At 43.0% G+C, this 17,780-nt stretch overlaps 1 protein-coding gene across 1 annotated transcript in view; it reads right to left on the bottom strand.

Moving 5' to 3' along the window:
* Positions 1-17,780, bottom strand: part of PCNX2 (pecanex 2) — a gene marked incomplete at its 3' end in the record, with an annotated part of 308,773 nt that overhangs the window by 238,719 nt on the left and 52,274 nt on the right. The window contains exon 9 of the mRNA XM_079712418.1: positions 5,057-5,192. Within this exon, the coding sequence (XP_079568544.1) occupies positions 5,057-5,192 (136 nt within the window). The remainder of the gene's footprint in view (positions 1-5,056; positions 5,193-17,780) is intronic.

Below are 17,780 nucleotides of genomic sequence, written 5' to 3'. Positions count from 1 at the left end.
CTTATTAAAGATTCTGGCATATTGTGCTATTTATTGCTGCTTAAATAGAAATCCTTGTTTAAGAAACATTTCAGAATTTAATGCAAAAAAAAAATGGTTTGATTTCTGTGTTAGTTTACTAGGGTTGCTACAACAAAGTACCACAGTTGGGGTGGCTTAGACAGGAGAACTGTATATCCCCCAAGCTCCCTGAAACATTCAAGAGTTCCATATACCTAATAAAAATTTTGATGATATTAATAATTGACACTGATTATTAAAGGCATAATTTTGCCATCTTTAATCCTAAAAACCTCACAGTAACTCTTCCACGTAGGTGTTATTATTCTGGAGGCCGAAAGCCCAAGATCAAGGTGTTGGCAGGAGTGCATTCTTCTGAGGCCTCTCTCCTTGGCTGGCAGACGGCCGTCTTCTCCCTGTGTCTTCACATGGTTTCCCTCTATGTGTATCTGTGTCCTGATCTCCACTTCTTCAAAGCACACCAGCCATACTGGATTAGGTTCTACCCTAATGACCTCATTTTAACTTAATTACCTCTTTAAAGGTCCTATTCCAAATATAGTCACATTCTGAAGCCATGGGGGTTATGATGGCAGCATATGAATTTTGAGGGAGCCCAAATCAGCCCATAACAACTTCCTTTATCAGAAAATGAGGTTCATCGAATTTCATTTTTTGCTTTAAATAGCAAGGAAGCACAGAGCTCGATGTTTCAGTGAATCACAGCAATTATACTTAGCCTGTTTTCTGGTATAAATTTCAAATTTTCTTTTCCCCCTGCACTGCGTGGCATGCAGGATCTTAGTTCCCTGACCAGGAATCAAACCCGAACCCCCTACAGTGGAAGCGCAGAGTCTTAACCACTGGACCACCAGGTAAGTCTCTCAAATTCAAATTTTTCTCATCGTTTTAATCATTCATTTATTCACTCATCCAACAAATATTTATTATGCAGATTATATAAACCAGATATGATATGCAATATAAGCTGAAAATTCAAAGGATAACAAGACAGTTTCTACCTTAAAGGGGTTTAGGAACTCCTGGGGAGTAGACAAGCCAACCAGCCTGGGTAACACGGTGATACACACACATACATACAAGTATAAACGTGTCTATATCTGCATCTATATACCCAGAAAGAGAGAGAGGAGTGAGCCATGGGAGCAAACAGGTGGTTATCCCCAGAAAGGGCATGGAATAAAGGGGTCTAACACAGAGCTCCTGGCAACCATCAGTGATGAAGGAGCTGGCAGGGGTGAGGACCCACAGTGGCGACTAAGGGGAGCTCCATATCTATGACTTAGGTAAACACAGAGACACACTAACCAAGAGGCCGGTTCTGTCTCTGATTCATTCATTAAGCCTCACCCAAGAACAATCACATCATACTGCCTGCAAGTCAGGCCTGCAAGTTTTCTTCTACGATCAGAAGAAAGAGATTAGTAAAAGGAGGGGGACAGGGTGTAAACTGAACACAAGTCCTTTTTAAGAAACAAGATTATTGCATTTGCTCACCACCCCCCATATGGATCTGTACTGACAGCACAATACCAAGGTCCGTTTTGTGAACCTGAATTATCAAGAACAGCTTAAATAATGATCAGCACATTCGGTTTAAGAAGGTACAGAAGTATATAGTACATTTCAGAAATAATCTTTGGGGCTTCCCTGGTGGCGCAGTGGTTGAGAGTCCGCCTGCCAATGCAGGGGACACGGGTTCGTGCCCCAGTCCGGGAAGATCCCACATGCCGCAGAGCGGCTGGGCCCGTGAGCCATGGCCGCTGAACCTGCGCGTCCGGAGCCTGTGCTCTGCAACGGGAGAGGCCACAACAGTGAGAGGCCCGCGTACCGCAAAAAAAAAAAAAAAAAAAAAAAAAAGAATGTAAAGGGGACTTCCCTGGCAATTCAGTGGTTAAGACTTCATCTTCCAGTGCAGGAGGTGCGGGGTCAATCCCTGGTCGGGGATTCCACATGCGTGTGCCAAAAAACCAAAACAGAAAACAGAAGCAATATTGTAACAAATTCAATAAAGATTTTAAAAAAAGAAGTGGTCTGCATCAAAAAAAAAATCTTTAAAAATAAAAAAATTTTTTTAAAAGAATGTAAAGGTCCATGCCCCTCCCCCAAGCTACCTGAAAAGATCTACTGTTCAAAATAATGGTACCCTTGCAGCAACATGGATGGACCTAGAGATGATCATACTAAGCGAAGTAAGTCAGAAGGAGAAAGACAAATACCCTATGAGATCACTTCTATGTGGAATCTAAAATACGACACAAATGGACTTACCTACAAAACTGAAGTAGTGGTGAGGGTGCCCCAGGTGACACATGCTGCACTCAAGCAGCCGTGAAGAACGGAGGGAGGGAGGGAGGATGGGGGACGGGAAGTCTGCAGAGCCCTATGGAATAGGGCTGGCTTTTGCTGGACTATCTAAGAATCAGCTCCCCCTGTTGTGGCTATCCCTGTGCCTCCACTCTCCAGGCAGTGAGCTCACCTGCAAGCCACACCCAGGTTACTTCTCTACCACCTTCAACGCATCCTCCACGTTTAGGCTGAGATCTCCACTCAGTGGGGAAGTCTTCCTGATCTCCTGCGTCCTGCCTGGGGCCTCCTGTGCGTCCCATAGCACCTGAGCCTGTCCTTATCACAGGCTCCATCCTACAGAACTGGACTGGTTGACCAGTTATTACAGACTGCCAGAAGGCAGAGGCAGAGGCTCTCTCCCACTGTTTACCTCGTCCTTAGCACAGGGCTGAAGGTACAGTCAATCTTTACCAAATATGTGTGGGATAATAAGCAGGAAACCAACTTAATTTTTATTTCGTGGCCCAAACCTAATTGAATTCCCTGGTGATATCAATTAAATTTGGAAAACTAAATAGTAGAACTAAAGAATTCTTTTCGATATGAGACCTTTGTAAATATTTAGGGTCTATATAGGAGCCTGGATAGCAATCTTCATTTTCCCTCCTCTATACCTACCTAGAGTAAAACTTTAATTGTTTATAAATTCTACTTAAAATTAAGAAAGTTAAAAAAGTTGAAGTTCATCAATGAATTTGGTTAAGTGTTAAAGGTGAAACTATATATATATATATATATTTAGTGTTTTATATACTCATTTACATAATCATGCCACTTAACAGAATTTTAAATGTAAAATAAGGAGTAGTGTAACTCTTTCTGGTTTATCCATGCAATATTTACTTATTTCTGAGTTTCTGTTCTACCTGGGATGTTTTTCAGACGCTAAGTCAATGGATTTGCATCTCTGACAATCCAAAATTCCTAGTTTCCCTAGGATTCTGCCACCCATAGGATCTGTGACATTTGCATCTTCCCAAACTATCTGAATATTTTTATATAACCTTCCCCTCCTTGTGGGTTCAGTACTGATGTTCTGAAGGTGGGGAAGGGCAGTAGGGAGCTGAAGCTTCCCCAGGCCTGTCTCAGGAAAAGGCAAGTTTCTCAGAGAAAACCCACATTCTGCAGGGCCGCCCCTGCACTAAGGTTTGTGGTGGGAACTAGTACTGGCCGCCATGGTGGGGCTGGACACAGGGCACGGAGTGCAGAGGGCACAGCTGGGGTCTGAGCCCAGGGGAGCACACGCAGACACAGAAAAGACTGGTGAACCCAAAGATACTGAGGGAGAGGAGGAGGCCGCAGAATGCAGGGTCCTCAGAGCTGGAGGCTAAAGGCAGGGTGGGAGACCCCAGCGCTGCACCCTAACTGGGCAGGACCACCCAGCATGCCCAGGGACCAGGCATCTGCTGGACCAGCCCTGCTCAGCCATCAGAGGCTCCCTCTCACCTCTACTCACCTCCCGGGGTGTTGGAAAGCTTCCTCCTGCACCCAGATGTCCTCGAAGGGAGGAGGGGGAGGAGAGACCCAGTACACGAAAGGGAAGACAGCCCTGAAGACTGACCCTGTAAGTTAACTGAATGCTTATTCCTACCGAAGCTCCTTCAAGCCTGAGAGCACCGATTACCCTTCACTGGCTTTTTCAAGTCCTCCCTATGCAGCCCTCCCAACTCGTACCCAGTCAGCAAGAATACAGACTCCAGAAAAACATGCGGTCAGTTAGAAGATAGCCCAACATTTTTTCTGCACATCTGAAAAATAGTGTAAAGTTTCCTATCAAGCATCTTTTGGAAAAATTTGGTTAAGCACTCAAGAAAATGTATATAAAACTATTATTTCTTTTTATAGGTGAGATTCTCTAGAAGAAATCAAAACATTGTCAGGAGGAAGGTAAACACAGCAATAAAGAAACTTCACACTAACTTGACAGTATCCCATCTATTACCCTCTTCCTTCAATCTGTACTTACTGAAATCCACCTTCCTTCAAGGTCTAGCCCAATGTCTCTTCTCCTAAGGAGCCTTCCCCATCCTCATTCTCCGAAACGCCCTGATGGAATCTGGAGCTCTAAATTCATGACTGGTTTTATGTCTTTGCTCCCATGTTATCTTTTCTTTGAATTCTTTGCTCTGTGTCCCACAGAGTCTCATTAAAGGTGTAGTGAATAAGTGAATGAACATCAGTAAGTTATCTCTTAGTAAAACAATACAAGGCTTCATCTTTTAAGCCCCTTGATGATCATGTCATTTGCTCCAAGAATAAAGTCTCTCTTCAAGCCAAGATTCTCTTTAAAAATCTCTGCATGCTTAAAATATAAGGCTATAATAAATTAATAAAAATCCAGATATTTTCCAAACCATGGGGGGAAAAATGCCATCCTAACCAAGTGAGCTCTTGTGGGATTTGTGCATCCCGGCAACCAAAGATCAATGTAAGTGAATTTCTAATGCTTTTGGAAGAGCAATTAAGACAGTAATAATCCCGTGAGCATGAATGGAAGGGTACCTGTTATCTAAGAGGTTTCTTTTCACATTTGTTCAGTAGACTACCACAAAGTGATATAGCCACAACCCAGCTGACATAAAATTCAGGACAAGACTGGGCTAATTCTATTAGGGAATCCAACCTGGAAACAGGTTTCAGGATCTCTGCTTCTGGAACATTCACAAATGGTAATGCTGGGACGTACCCGTGGGGTTTCTGACTGGGTCCTCCGAGCCACCATCAGCAACAGCTGTTGTTGCAAGGCACTGACCACAGGGTCCCCTGAAGAAGGATCTCGACTCTCAGAAGTTGTGGTACTGGACGAGCTGCTCTGTATGTCTCTGAGGATGGGCAAAACAAATGCTTCGGTTACCTGGAAGTACCAGAAGTCATCTACTTATTACATGCAAACACAAGGACAGCAGGGATCCTTAATGCAGGTTGCAGGTAAGTCTCTGCCACCTTGCATGGGCAGTTCAAAGTCGAAAATGGCTTGTGCCATGCCACCTTCAGGCAGAAGGGCTATCATCCTGCACACATTCAACATGGAACTCCAGTTTTATTCAATCATCCAAGACGGTGTGCTTCAGAAGAGATGAGGTCCCTCCCTGGCCTCTGGGGTAAATCCTGGTCATCCCACACCCATCATGGGAACTCCAATCACCCCGGCCAGTCCTGGCACAGGAGTGTAATGCTATTCTAAGGGGCTGCCACGGAGCAAAGGGGAGGCAGCTGTGGATAAGGATGCTCACAAGCAAGTTTTTCTATTTCTTCTTTTTTTTCAGTGTTTTTACCTTTAAAAAAATTTTTTTAATTTATTTATTTTTTATTGAAGCAGAGGTGATTTACAATGTTATGTTAGTTTCAGGTGTACAGCAATGTGATTCAGTTATATTTATAGATATATATGTATATGTATATATTCTTTTTCAGATTCTTTTCCCATATAGGTTACTACAAAATATTGAGTAGAGTTCTCTGTGCTATACAGTAGGTCCTTGCTGATTATCTACTTTATATATAGTAATGCGTATATATTACTCCCAAATTCCTAATTTATCCCTCCTCCCTATCTTTCCACTTTGGTAAACATAAGTTTGTTTTCTAAGTCTGTGAGTCTGTTTCTGTTTTGTAAATAAGTTCATTTGTATCATTTTTAGATTCCACATATACGTGATTTCATATGGTATTTGTCTTTCTCTTTCTGATTTACTTCACTTAGTAGGATAATCTCTATGTCCATCCACGTTGCTGCAAATGGCATAATTTCATTCTTTTTTATGGCTGAGTAGTATTCCATTGTATATAGGTACCACATCTTCTTTATCCATTCATCTGTCAATGGACATTCAGGTTGCTTCCATGTCTTGGCTATTGTAAATAGTGCTGCAATGAATATTGGGGTGCATGTACCTTTTCGGATTATGGTTTTCTCTGGATATCTGCTGCAGAGTGGAATTGCTAGATCATATGGTAGCTCTATTTTTAGTTTTTTAAGGAACCTCCATACTATTTTTCCATAATGGCTGTACCAATTTACATTCCCACCAACAGTATAGGAGGGTTCTACTTCTTAAAAGGTAACAAAAGTAAGAGACCATCTCTCTCCTGACCTTTAGACGCTATGTGAGTCAGAAACCCTTGGAGCTGCAGCAGCGATACTGCCATCATGAGGGACAAGCCCGAGAACAGCAGAGCTGAAAGACAGAAGGAAACTAGTTTCTTGATGACTAACCAACCCTGCACCGATCAAGCCTTTGGACTTCCTGTTTCTGAAATAACACGTCTTATTATTGTTTCAAGCATTTTTCTTTTTTCTTTTAATATTTATTTATTTAGTTAGTTGCACCAGGTCTTAGTTGCAGCACGCGGGCTCCTTAGTTGTGTTGTTGCGCAGCCACCTCAAGAATGCAGACGTTGCACTAATGTCATCACCTTCCTTTTTTTAATTTATTTTTTTATTGAAGTATAGTTGATTCACAATGCTGTGTTAGTTCCTGATGTACAGCAAAGTGATTCAGTTATACATTATAAACATATTCTTTTTCATATTCTTTTCCATTATGATTTATTATATGATATTGAATACAGTTCCCTGTGCTATAGAGTAGGACCTTGCTGTTTATCTGTTTTATATATAGTAGTTTGTATCTGCTCACCCCAAACTCCCACTCCATCCCTCCCCCACCCCCTCTCCCCCATGGCAACCACAAGTCTGTTCCCTGTGTCTGTGAGTCTGTTTCTGTTTCATACATACGTTCATTTGTGTCATATTTTGGATTCCACATATAAGTGATATCATATGGTATTTGTCTTTCTCTTTGACTTACTTCACTTAGTATGATAATCTCTCTAGGTCCATCCATGTTGCTGCAAACGGCATTATCTTGTTCTTTTTTTTAAGGCTGAGTAGTAATGCCTTCTGATTTCTAATCTCACGTTTTGGTACAAAGTTTCTAACAAGTTTTTAGATCTTTCTTTTTCCCAACTCCCTACTACTGTATTCACAAACACACAAATGCTTATTCTACAGGAACAGTGTTTAAAATACGTCCACTATTCTCACATACGTGCTCACAAACACACAGGTTTCTCTACATTTTTGAGACATGATTTATGACTATTTGATGATACATTCAATAAAGACCTCCTTCAATAACCATTCAATAATGGTTTCTAAGTAAAGAACCACTTAGGAAACATCGTACATTAACATCAGGGTTTGAGAAATGAGTCAGGTGGGATAAGCACATGGATTTTGAAAACTTAAAAATCCTATCCTTCCATTATTTGTATGATTGTTCCATAAAGAGTGCTTTTGCTTCCTGTCCATACTAGTGGTGTAATGTGTGTCACTAACAGAGAAAAAATTTAGATTTATAAAGACAGTGTTCATTCAAACTTTTGTACTTTGTACAGAAACCTCTGAGGACTGTAATTCTGTCATTTCATAGCTAAATACAATAGGATCGAAAACATCTTGTTAATACAAATTTAGAGAAACCTAAAACTCAGCAAATGCCAGAACTTCACTAAAACCAAAAGACTGATCTGACTTCACTGTAGGTAATGTAGGTGATGACTATAAATAGGCAGAAGCAGTATGGCAATGTGAGAAAATCTAGACAGTGTACAGCGCCCTCTATTGCCAACTGAAATAAACTAAGAACAGACTACTGTGGAAGGTGTAACAAAGTTATTTCAGAGCAACCTTCCTCCTGCCAGGGCCTCCTGGCAGGAAACACAGTCCAAAATGAAGTGTCAATACAGCTGAATTTTTTGCATGTTTTTGATGACAAAATAAAAATAATAACAGATAACATTATTTTCCTGCGCAAGCCATTTAAAAATCCTATGTAAAAATCTAGGGCTTGGTTTTCTTTTCAAAATCTTTTGGATGAGTTCTAGAATTAAACAGAACTAGGCTTGAATTATTGCTCTACTATTTACTATCTGTGACTATAACAATGTTGTTTTCTTACCTCAAATCCTCACCTATAAACAGCAAGGTCCTACTGTGCAGCACACGGAACTACATTTAATATCCTGTGATAAACCATAATGGAAAAGAATATGAAAAAGAATGTATTTATGTGTATAACTGAATCACTTTGCTGTATAGCAGAAATTAACACACCACTGTAAATCAACTACACTTCAACAAAATAAATGTTTTAAAAGATCCTCACCTATAAAACAGGGATGATGTCTTCCTCATAGAGATTGCTGTAAGAATTAAATCAGGCTGGATATGGTGCCTCTCATATATCAGACACTTAATAACCATACCTAATCTTCTTATTTCTTTCTACTGATATAGGACCTGACTTTGCTCATTCTCATATTAAACAGTAAATTGACCCCTATGCTTTTCACACAAATAACATATTAATTCTAGTTGTCTCTATTAGCAGGAATGGGGTAAGAGTGTCTTGCTCTCAACTCATACTTAATCCTTTTTTAAAAAAATAAAGACAAATGCAAACAGCATGTCAAGCTCCCTCGTAACCTCTTTTTACACGAAGCATGATGATATTAAGAAAGATTCTTTTTTTTTTTGGCTGCGCTGGGTCTTCATTGCTGCGCACAGGCTTTCTCTAGTTGCGGTGAGCGGGGGCTACTCTTTGTTGCGGTGCACGGGCTTCTCATTGTGGTGGCTTCTCTTGTTGCGGAGCACAGGCTCTAGGTACATGGGCTTCAGTAGTTGTGGCACGCAGGCCCAGAAGTTGTGGCTCGCGGGCTCTAGAGCACAGGCTCAGTAGTTGTGGTGCATGGGCTTAGTTGCTCCGTGGCACGTGGGATCTTCCCGGACCAGGGATAGAAACTGTGTCCCCAGCATTGGCAGGTGGATTCTTAACCACTGCACCAGCAGGGAAGTCCCAGAAAGATTCTTTTCTGAGCTTTATGACTGGTATGTCCTCACCAGAAAACCTGTCTTGTCATGTGTATATGGGCTTCCTATTTGGCCAGGAGGAGACGTGTAACACTTCTTCCAGAGGATAAAGAGATTTATCTTCTTCATGTGGCATAGTTTTCTGGGGTCCTAATGTTGAAGTTGTAATCCACGGGCACCAGCTTGTCCACTCAGGAACCAAAGAGGCTATGACGTCACAAAAATCACTCAGTGGACAGAGCTCTTCCTATACCAACCCTCCAAGAATTCCCGCCCATCTTCCTTTTCTTGTATCTCGCTCAGACTATCTGCTACTTATTCTCCTGAGGGAACAGTAGCTATTCTATGGGCTGTGAGCTCAAGGATCATCCAAAAAGTCTCTGTTGGGGGGAGGGATAAATTAGGAGTTTGGGAGTAACAGATACACACTACTATATATAAAACAGATAAGCAACAAAGACCTACCACATAGCACAGGGAACTCTACTCAATATTTTATAATAACCTATATGGGGAAAGAATCTGGAAAAGAATGTATATGTATAACTGAATCACTTTGCTGTCCACCTGAAATTAGCACAACATTGTAAATCAACTATACTTCAATTAAAAAAAAATCTCAAAAAATAGTCTCTGTTTCACTAACTTAAGGCTGGAGATTTCCCCCCATATTAATAAATATAATGTGAAAGTGCTAAGTTTCAACAGACATTTTTTCCTCTAAAATAGTGATGGAAATGGAAATATTCCAACCCTGTAGTAATTACACTCTGAACTACAATAGAGCATCAGTTGCACATCTGGCCTTGGTTTTCTTGCTCTCTGGTTTATCTCTGGACAACTAGTTTGGTTCAGAGCTAGAGCAGAGATAAATTTATTTAAACGAGATCAAATTCAGAGCAACAGCAGAAATAGTGATTAATGGTGGAAACTACAAAAAGAGCAGCCACTAGAAAGAAATAAAGATGGACCAGGGGCCAGAATGGTGCACTTTCTTATGGACAGAGCTGGGTCTCAAAGTCACAGTGACCCCATTGCGCTATATTGTTCTCCCCAGGTTTTCACTCATTTAAGCTTCTGTAAGCAACAAAAAACTGAAATACATGTGCTGCTGCATTTTCCCATTGATGTGGAAAGAAATCCTTGAAATTCCTCATCTTCCCCGGATCTCAAAACTTACAATCCACCCTCCCGAGGAAGAGGGCCTCTCTTTTTCTGCCTGTCCTTCCTTGTTTTCCAGGCTTACTCGGGGGCCATGGAAACAAGCCACCCAGAGGAGCAAGCCTAGAGATGAAAGTCCAGCCATGTGTCCAATACGTGGGATATTTAAATAAAGCAGCACTGTTTTGGAAACTATAACCTGTTATTTAGAATTTGAACAGGGATTCTTGTTTTAAAGTCTGCAAACAATTCTTCTTTTATAGGGCAAGATTCGTCTGTGCATTTGAGAAAAAGGGAACACCAGCCTGGGAGCTTGTGAAGGCCTCCAGCACAGGATCTGACTGCCATCATGTGGCAGCCGGGGCTGTGACCACATGGACAGAATCCCACCGTGTGGCAGGGCCTCTTCCCAGGGATTCACAGAATGTGCCTCGGAGAATAGAAGTTTTTCTAGAGTCAACCTCATAAACTCTCCATCCTTATGACTCTGTGCCTGGATGAAAGTTTAATCTCTCTAGTGTGTCTAAGAAAACAAAGCAGGACTACAGTGAAAGGATCTGATAGTAACAACCGGAAAACAAGAGAGAGGACACAGGAATATGGACAGCAGGAACTCTGCAGAGGCAAATCCCTGCATGGTCACCTGCTTTTTTCCAGATACTTCCACCTCTATGTGGGTGACCAAAGGCACCCAGAACCCCCGGAAGTTTTTTAATTAACTCAGTAACACATAACTCTATCATGCAAATCAACAGAGTGAGGCAGCTATATACATATTCTCAAATATTTATCATTGGAGTTAACATTTTCAACTCATGCTTGAATGGTACACAGAACTGGGCATATCTGATATTGGGAGAATTCACAACATTTTATATTTTGCACACCTAATTGACTAACATCCATGCCCCACATTCTGGCTGAGCTAATGCACACCAGGGATCACTATTTCTTCTGACTAACGTTATGAAGAAGGTCTAAAAGAGGTGATTATTTTTTACAATTTTCTGCCTGCTTACCTTCTTTGAGATCCAGGTACACACTTAAGTACGGTGGCTTTAAAGGGCTTTCTGAGAGTTGATCCCAGTAAGTAACAGAGGCTTTACTGAGACCAGGGTCAGAGAGGCTACCAATAATAATGTCAACAAAAATGTCAGAACTCTGAGAAGGCCATAAAGATTAAGTACACCTCAGTCCATCTTTGGAATATAGTACTTAATGGGTTTAGAGGTTAGAGTAGCTTTCAAAAATAAGCCTAATTTATAACCATAACAATATCTGTTTCGATATGTACTGTAACGATTCATAAACAAATAGAAACCCAAAATAAGTGAATCCGGACAAATAAATAGATGATTACCCATGTAATCTACTCTACTTTTTTTTTTTTTTTTTTTTTTTTTTGCGGTATGCGGGCCTCTCACTGTTGTGGCCTCTCCCGTTGCGGAGCACAGGCTCCGGACGCGCAGGCTCAGCGGCCATGGCTCACGGGCCTAGCCGCTCCGCGGCATGTGGGATCTTCCCAGACCAGGGCACGAACCCGCATCCCCTGCATCGGCAGGCGGACTCTCAACCACTGCGCCACCAGGGAAGCCCTACTCTACTTTTTAAATAGAAACAATTGAGGTACAAAAATCCCCAATAAAAACCCTGTAAACTAAACTTGCTCCAGAATGAGTCTTTCCACTCAGTAGCCTACCAAACCTATTTTATGAGTAATAGATACTCAAGATGAATATAAATACTATGTCTTTCCATAGGATTTCACTGGAGAGCAGACAATATGCATTTTTGTATGCATTTAAAAAAATGTTTATATGCATTTTCATGAGATTGCTTATGACACTAGAAAAGGTTTTCTAATACTAAAGCATGGTTATATATCTTTTACAAGAGAAAGCTCTTCTATGTTACTTGGTAGAATTTATAGACGAAAGACATGTAAATCTTTGCTGAACAAAGAACAGAAACTATCAAGCTTTCATTGCAAGACCTCCAGGGGAAATAACAAAAGTCCACTCTGCAGTGAACCCTTCAGACACAAAACACACTTCAACTTTTAGGCAGCTTCACCTTCAACTTCCTAGGCAGACAGCCTACTTCAACTTTGGTTTTCTAGGTAGATGAGCTCATATTAGGCTCTGAGCTGCTGAATCAGTCCTGTGTCCTGGGTAATGAATTTATCCTCTGAAATTTTTTTAAGCAGCAATTCTACATTCTGCAATTCAAGCCATAATTCCCTTATTCTAGTTTCTGGGGAAAGCAGAACTAGATGAGATAGTGTTACCAAAGGTACCTGCTATCTGGACAGTTACTGTACAACCGGAAAATACTGCTTATATTTCTTCAGCAGTCAATGAGAAATGTATTGGTTCCCACAATGACAGAGTCCAAGGAGGGAAATTCGTTTCCTCTCCTGGTTTCCTCCAGGAATCCCCAAAGAGACATGGAAGTTACATTGCAAAGCATTCCCTATTCACACTTGGGAGTTAGGGATATAAAACTGTCACATGGCAACTAGGCTTAACAATGGCAAAGAGGAATGGTGTTCTTGCCAATAGGAAGAATCAGTGGTTTAATGGCTAGCTAGAGGCAATCCTAGCCACTGAAGTCGCCTCAGAGGGAAAAGGCTGCTTTTCTAATATCTTCCATGGCTGAAGGGCTTAGAAACTGCCCCAACTAGGAATCCTTCCAAGTTCAAAATCAAAGTTTATGTTTACTACAGGAGGAGAACTCTAAATGTAATGGCATTTTAAAAGCCAGAAATAAAATAGTAAACTACCTTCTGTAAAACTGCCACAGAGGCCAAAATGTTCTAACACAACAGGCTGACAGGAGAATACAAAGTACTGAACCACCTTAAAATCTCATAAAGTGACTCGTAAAAGCGCTAGAGGAAAGGTTTCCCTTAGCGTTTTGCTCTTTTGCTGTATGAAGTCATAGTGAACTTCAGCCACTGTCCTACTGCTTCTGTTTTGAGACAGTTTAACAACAGCTAACATTTTCTCAGTGCCCCCTATGAGAGGTACTGTGCTAAGCACCACGTATACTAGTGTATTTTGCTTTCAAAGCCGCCCACTGAACTTGTTACTAGTATTATTTCCATCTAGGCTTTAGAAAACCAGTGCCTAAGATGGTTAAGCAAACCTGCTCAACGTCAAACCAAAAGTTACTCTTCGTGCAGGAATGGGAACCTGGGCCAGTCCAAGGCAAAAGCTCAAGTTCATGCCACAGGACATGACCCCTCTGATATCAGGGAAGTGTGGACCCCAATGTCAGCTTTTCCATCACAGTTGCCTCCCATATGGACAGAGAGAATCGTTTCCTCCTCATTGAATGGAACACAGGACTGGAGAATCTAATTGGAGACTCAACCTTGATTTCTACGGTGAGGGGTTAAAAAAGTCATTTTGCAGGGGGTTTATTTCCACTTTTAAAAGGAGAAGATAGGGCTTCCCTGGTGGCGCAGTGGTTGAGAGTCCGCCTGCCGATGCAGGGGACAAGGGTTTGGGCCCCGGTCCGGGAAGATCCCACATGCCACGGAGCGGCTGGGCCCGTGAGCCATGCCCACTGGGCCTGCGCGTCCGGAGCCTGTGCTCCGCAACGGGAGAGGCCACGGCAGTGAGAGGCCCGCGTACCGCAAAAAAAAAAAAAAAAAAAAAAAAAAAGGAGAAGATAACATTCTGTATTCAAATATGTAGACCAGGCAAACTGCTATTGCTTCTGGTCCTTCCCCTCCAACAACCGCAAGGTGAGAGAGTTATCTGTGGATGTTCTTTTGATAATCCCACCTTCACTGGGTTGTTTCTCTCTGTAAAGAGGTCTAATTACTCCTGCTGCAAATAGAACAAAGTGTGAGTGCCTTCACAGACCGCCTCTGCCCCTCCTGCATGCCTCTCACCTGCTGTCCCTAAATGCCTGGCTCATGTTTGCTGTCCAGAACTCTGATTGGACTGTCTTTGTCATTTCCAATGGTTAACTAGATTCAATTCACTATTTACTGAACATCTACCTACAGAGGGCTAAGTGAGGGCTATCAAGGCACCCTAGCCATGGTCACTTTTCTTTAGACAAGAACAGTCTGGAAGAAGAGCTGGAAGTCTCCTGCATCTGGGAGAATGCGGTAAGCACTCCTCTGACAACAGCATGGAGGGATGGATTTATTGCCAGGGTAGGGACCAGGGAAAGATGGATAAAAGAGGCAGATGGTAATTTGTGCTTTGAAGGAAGAGAATTCCAGAAGGTAGAAGTGAGTGGAGAAGGGCATTCTAGGCAAAGAAGGGCAGATAGCAGGAAGAGGAAGGGCTGAAGGTCGGTTCCACGGGCCTCAGGGGGAGGAGAGGTGAGGCAGGGGCTGCGAAGGGGGCCTGGAGGAGCGGGGGGCCGCATAAGGGCACCCCGAGATCACATGTGTTAGCAAGGGGGCTGCTCCACCCAGGTCTCAGAGTACCAGGTGAGGGCCCGGGCTTAGGGAGCCCACAGGCCGCGGCCAACCACAAACATGCCATCTGTGGCCTGTGGCATTTCAAAAAATATTAAAATCGACAACATTAAACAAAATAAGATTTTTACAGATACATGGGCATTTCTAGCTCCTTGTGGAAAGAACTGGAAAATCTGCTCACCCAGGCCTCCCAAGCTGGCATAAGCACCCTGAAGATAAGAAGCAGCAGCCCTCTAAGGGCAGGACAAATACCCTCCAAAGGACTCAGCACCCAACACCCCTAGCATTCAACCCTGGGCCCACTTCACCTGACTGGGCGCCAGGGAACTGAGGCTGCAGCCCCTACTGGGGGGGTAATGCAGGGGGTGGGATTTAAGTGTCCCCTGGCCACTTATTTAGCTACTGAGGTTGGGCTTGTTTCTTCATCAGTCTTAGTTTCCTTTTCTGTCAAATGGAGTGAATATCACCTACCTCCGTTTTGTCGGGCGGATGAAATGGGATAATTTAATAGTTAGCACAGTGCTTAGTGCAAAATACATCTTTAATAAGCGATGGCTGCTGCCACCATAACTATGACAGGAAAACACTTCCTTCAGGGCCAGGAACTGCCAGGACGTTGCTTCCCGCAGAAAGGCGCACTGGAACACAAGTGTAAGGTGTTGAGTGCCCTGCCACTTCCAAGTTACAAATTCCTGACCTGCTGTCACTGCACTTGATCAGCTGTGTGATGCTCTGATGTGTCTTTACCTCTAGCATTAAAGAAACAAATGGGGCTTCCCTGGTGGCTCAGTGGTTAAGAATCCGCCTGCCAATGCAGGGGACACAGGTTCGAGCCCTAGTCCGGGAAGATCCCACATGCCGTGGAGCAACTAAGCCCGTGCACCACAACTACTGAGCCTGCACTCAAGAGCCCGCAAGCCACAACTACTGAGCCCACGAGCCACAACTACTGAAGCCCACGTGCCTAGAGCCCGTGCTCCACAACAAGAAAAGCCACTGCAATAAGAAGCCCGTGCACCGCAACAAAGAGCAGCCCCCGCTCGCCACAACTAGAGAAAGCCTGCGCGCAGCAACAAAGACCCAACGCAGCCAAAAATAAAATAAAATAAAAAATTCAAAAAAAAAAAAGTAACGGATGACACACGCACACAGGTATGTTAATGCAGGGATTAACATATTCAAATTCAACCAGCTGGGCTTCTTCCCTGGTGGCGCAATGGTTGAGAGTCCACCTGTGGATGCCGGGGACATGGGTTCGTGCCCTGGTCCGGGAAGATCCCACATGCCACAGAGCGGCGAGGCCCGTGAACCATGGCCGCTGGGCCTGTGCATCCGGAGCCTGTGCTCCGCAACGGGAGAGGCCACAACAGTGAGAGGCCCGCGTACCGAAAAAAAAAAAAAAAAATTCAACCAGCTTGCTTGCTGTCATCCTATTTTAGCACAAGTTTTCTTTCATACAACCAATTCGAAAATACCCAAACCGTCACTACAACACGTGCTCCCATGGAAGCCAAGGCTTACTACAAATCCAAAGAAATTAGCCTCCTGTGCATGGGTGGCATGGCTTTCAACATCTCTGAGTCTGAGGAGGAGTGTGAGGCTGTTGGAATATCTACCATAAGCCTGTCAGACAGCAGTTGAAATCCAGAAGATCATCTGACTCTACAGAGGACTGAGCCATTTTTTCTGAGCATGAATTAAACAGATGGCGTCCCCGTAAGTGCTTTTCCAGAACTGCCCTGGGAACAGCTTCAACGCTATAATTTTGCTAAGTGAAGTGACTAGAGTTTTGTGCTCGAGCATCAAACAGGAAGCACCATACATCTCCTATGACCAAATGGGCCACTGAAAGGCCACAGTACTCCAGAACAAAGTCCCCTCTAAAGGACTAACTAATTTCAAAGAGTAATAGTACAGAGGACATGTATATTCTCAAGTAATAGTCTACACATATAATAGCAGACATGTATATTATTTTTTTATCTTTAGGCACAAGAAAGAGATGTGCATGGCTATGGGCCATTCTTTCCTAGAACTCTTAACACCAATGCCCTGTCAAACTACCTTGGGGAAAGAGCAGGGAGTCAAGCACTTAGAACTTAGCATGTGGTGTTGGTGGACCAAGACCTTGTCCACTGGAATGTTCACATACAAGAAATGTAAGAGATAGGCAGGGACATTTATAAAAGAAAGCTGCTTTTATAAAATTTGATCATTATTCTCTTTAAAGAAGCACAGTCATTAATTCAATTGCCATTTAACCAGAAGGAGAGTCCTCAGATGTCATCTGCCGATTTTTGTTGCCCAGCATCCATCCACCCAACTCCAAATTTCTCACTGAAGAGCTGCTCCCATACATTCTCAGCGGGAACCTGTCCAGCTCTGTGTATGAACACAGACCCCAGCCAAGTACTTGCCTTGGTAATTGGGCTCAGGGTTCCAGGTGGCCCAGTCAGAACGAAGGAGATACAGAGTGAGACTTATATTGGGGTTTATGGGAAAGAAGCATCTTATCCCCAGTGGACATGAGTGAGAGAAGACTTAAGTGGGGCTGCTGCAGACATCTTTTGACTGTCAGGGTGAAATGTTTGAGAGTGATGTCAAAACAGAGCAATGGGAGGGTGACGGAGAAAGAGAAACCACACCCTTGAAGACATCTACCCAAGATGTCTCCATTACCTGGCCTCCAAATTCCCATTTTGGTGAAGCCTGTTGGACTTGGATTTCTCTCATGTGTAACAGAAAGGGTCTAACTGTTCTATGTGCATGAAGAGGCAGATCTAGGAAAGTACTGACATTCTGGGACTCCTCTAAGCCACAGGGCTTGACAGGAAAGCTCAGCACAAACACATTCGGTGTTGTCCAGCAGTGCCCAAACCTACCCTGGGCAAAAGCTCCTTCACCAGAGTAAATGCACCGTGGCAAAGCTAA

This window comes from Hyperoodon ampullatus (genome assembly GCF_949752795.1).
Source record: "Hyperoodon ampullatus genome assembly, chromosome: 1".
NCBI lineage: Eukaryota > Metazoa > Chordata > Mammalia > Artiodactyla > Ziphiidae > Hyperoodon > Hyperoodon ampullatus.
This window is presented reverse-complemented; position numbering and strand designations above follow the sequence as displayed.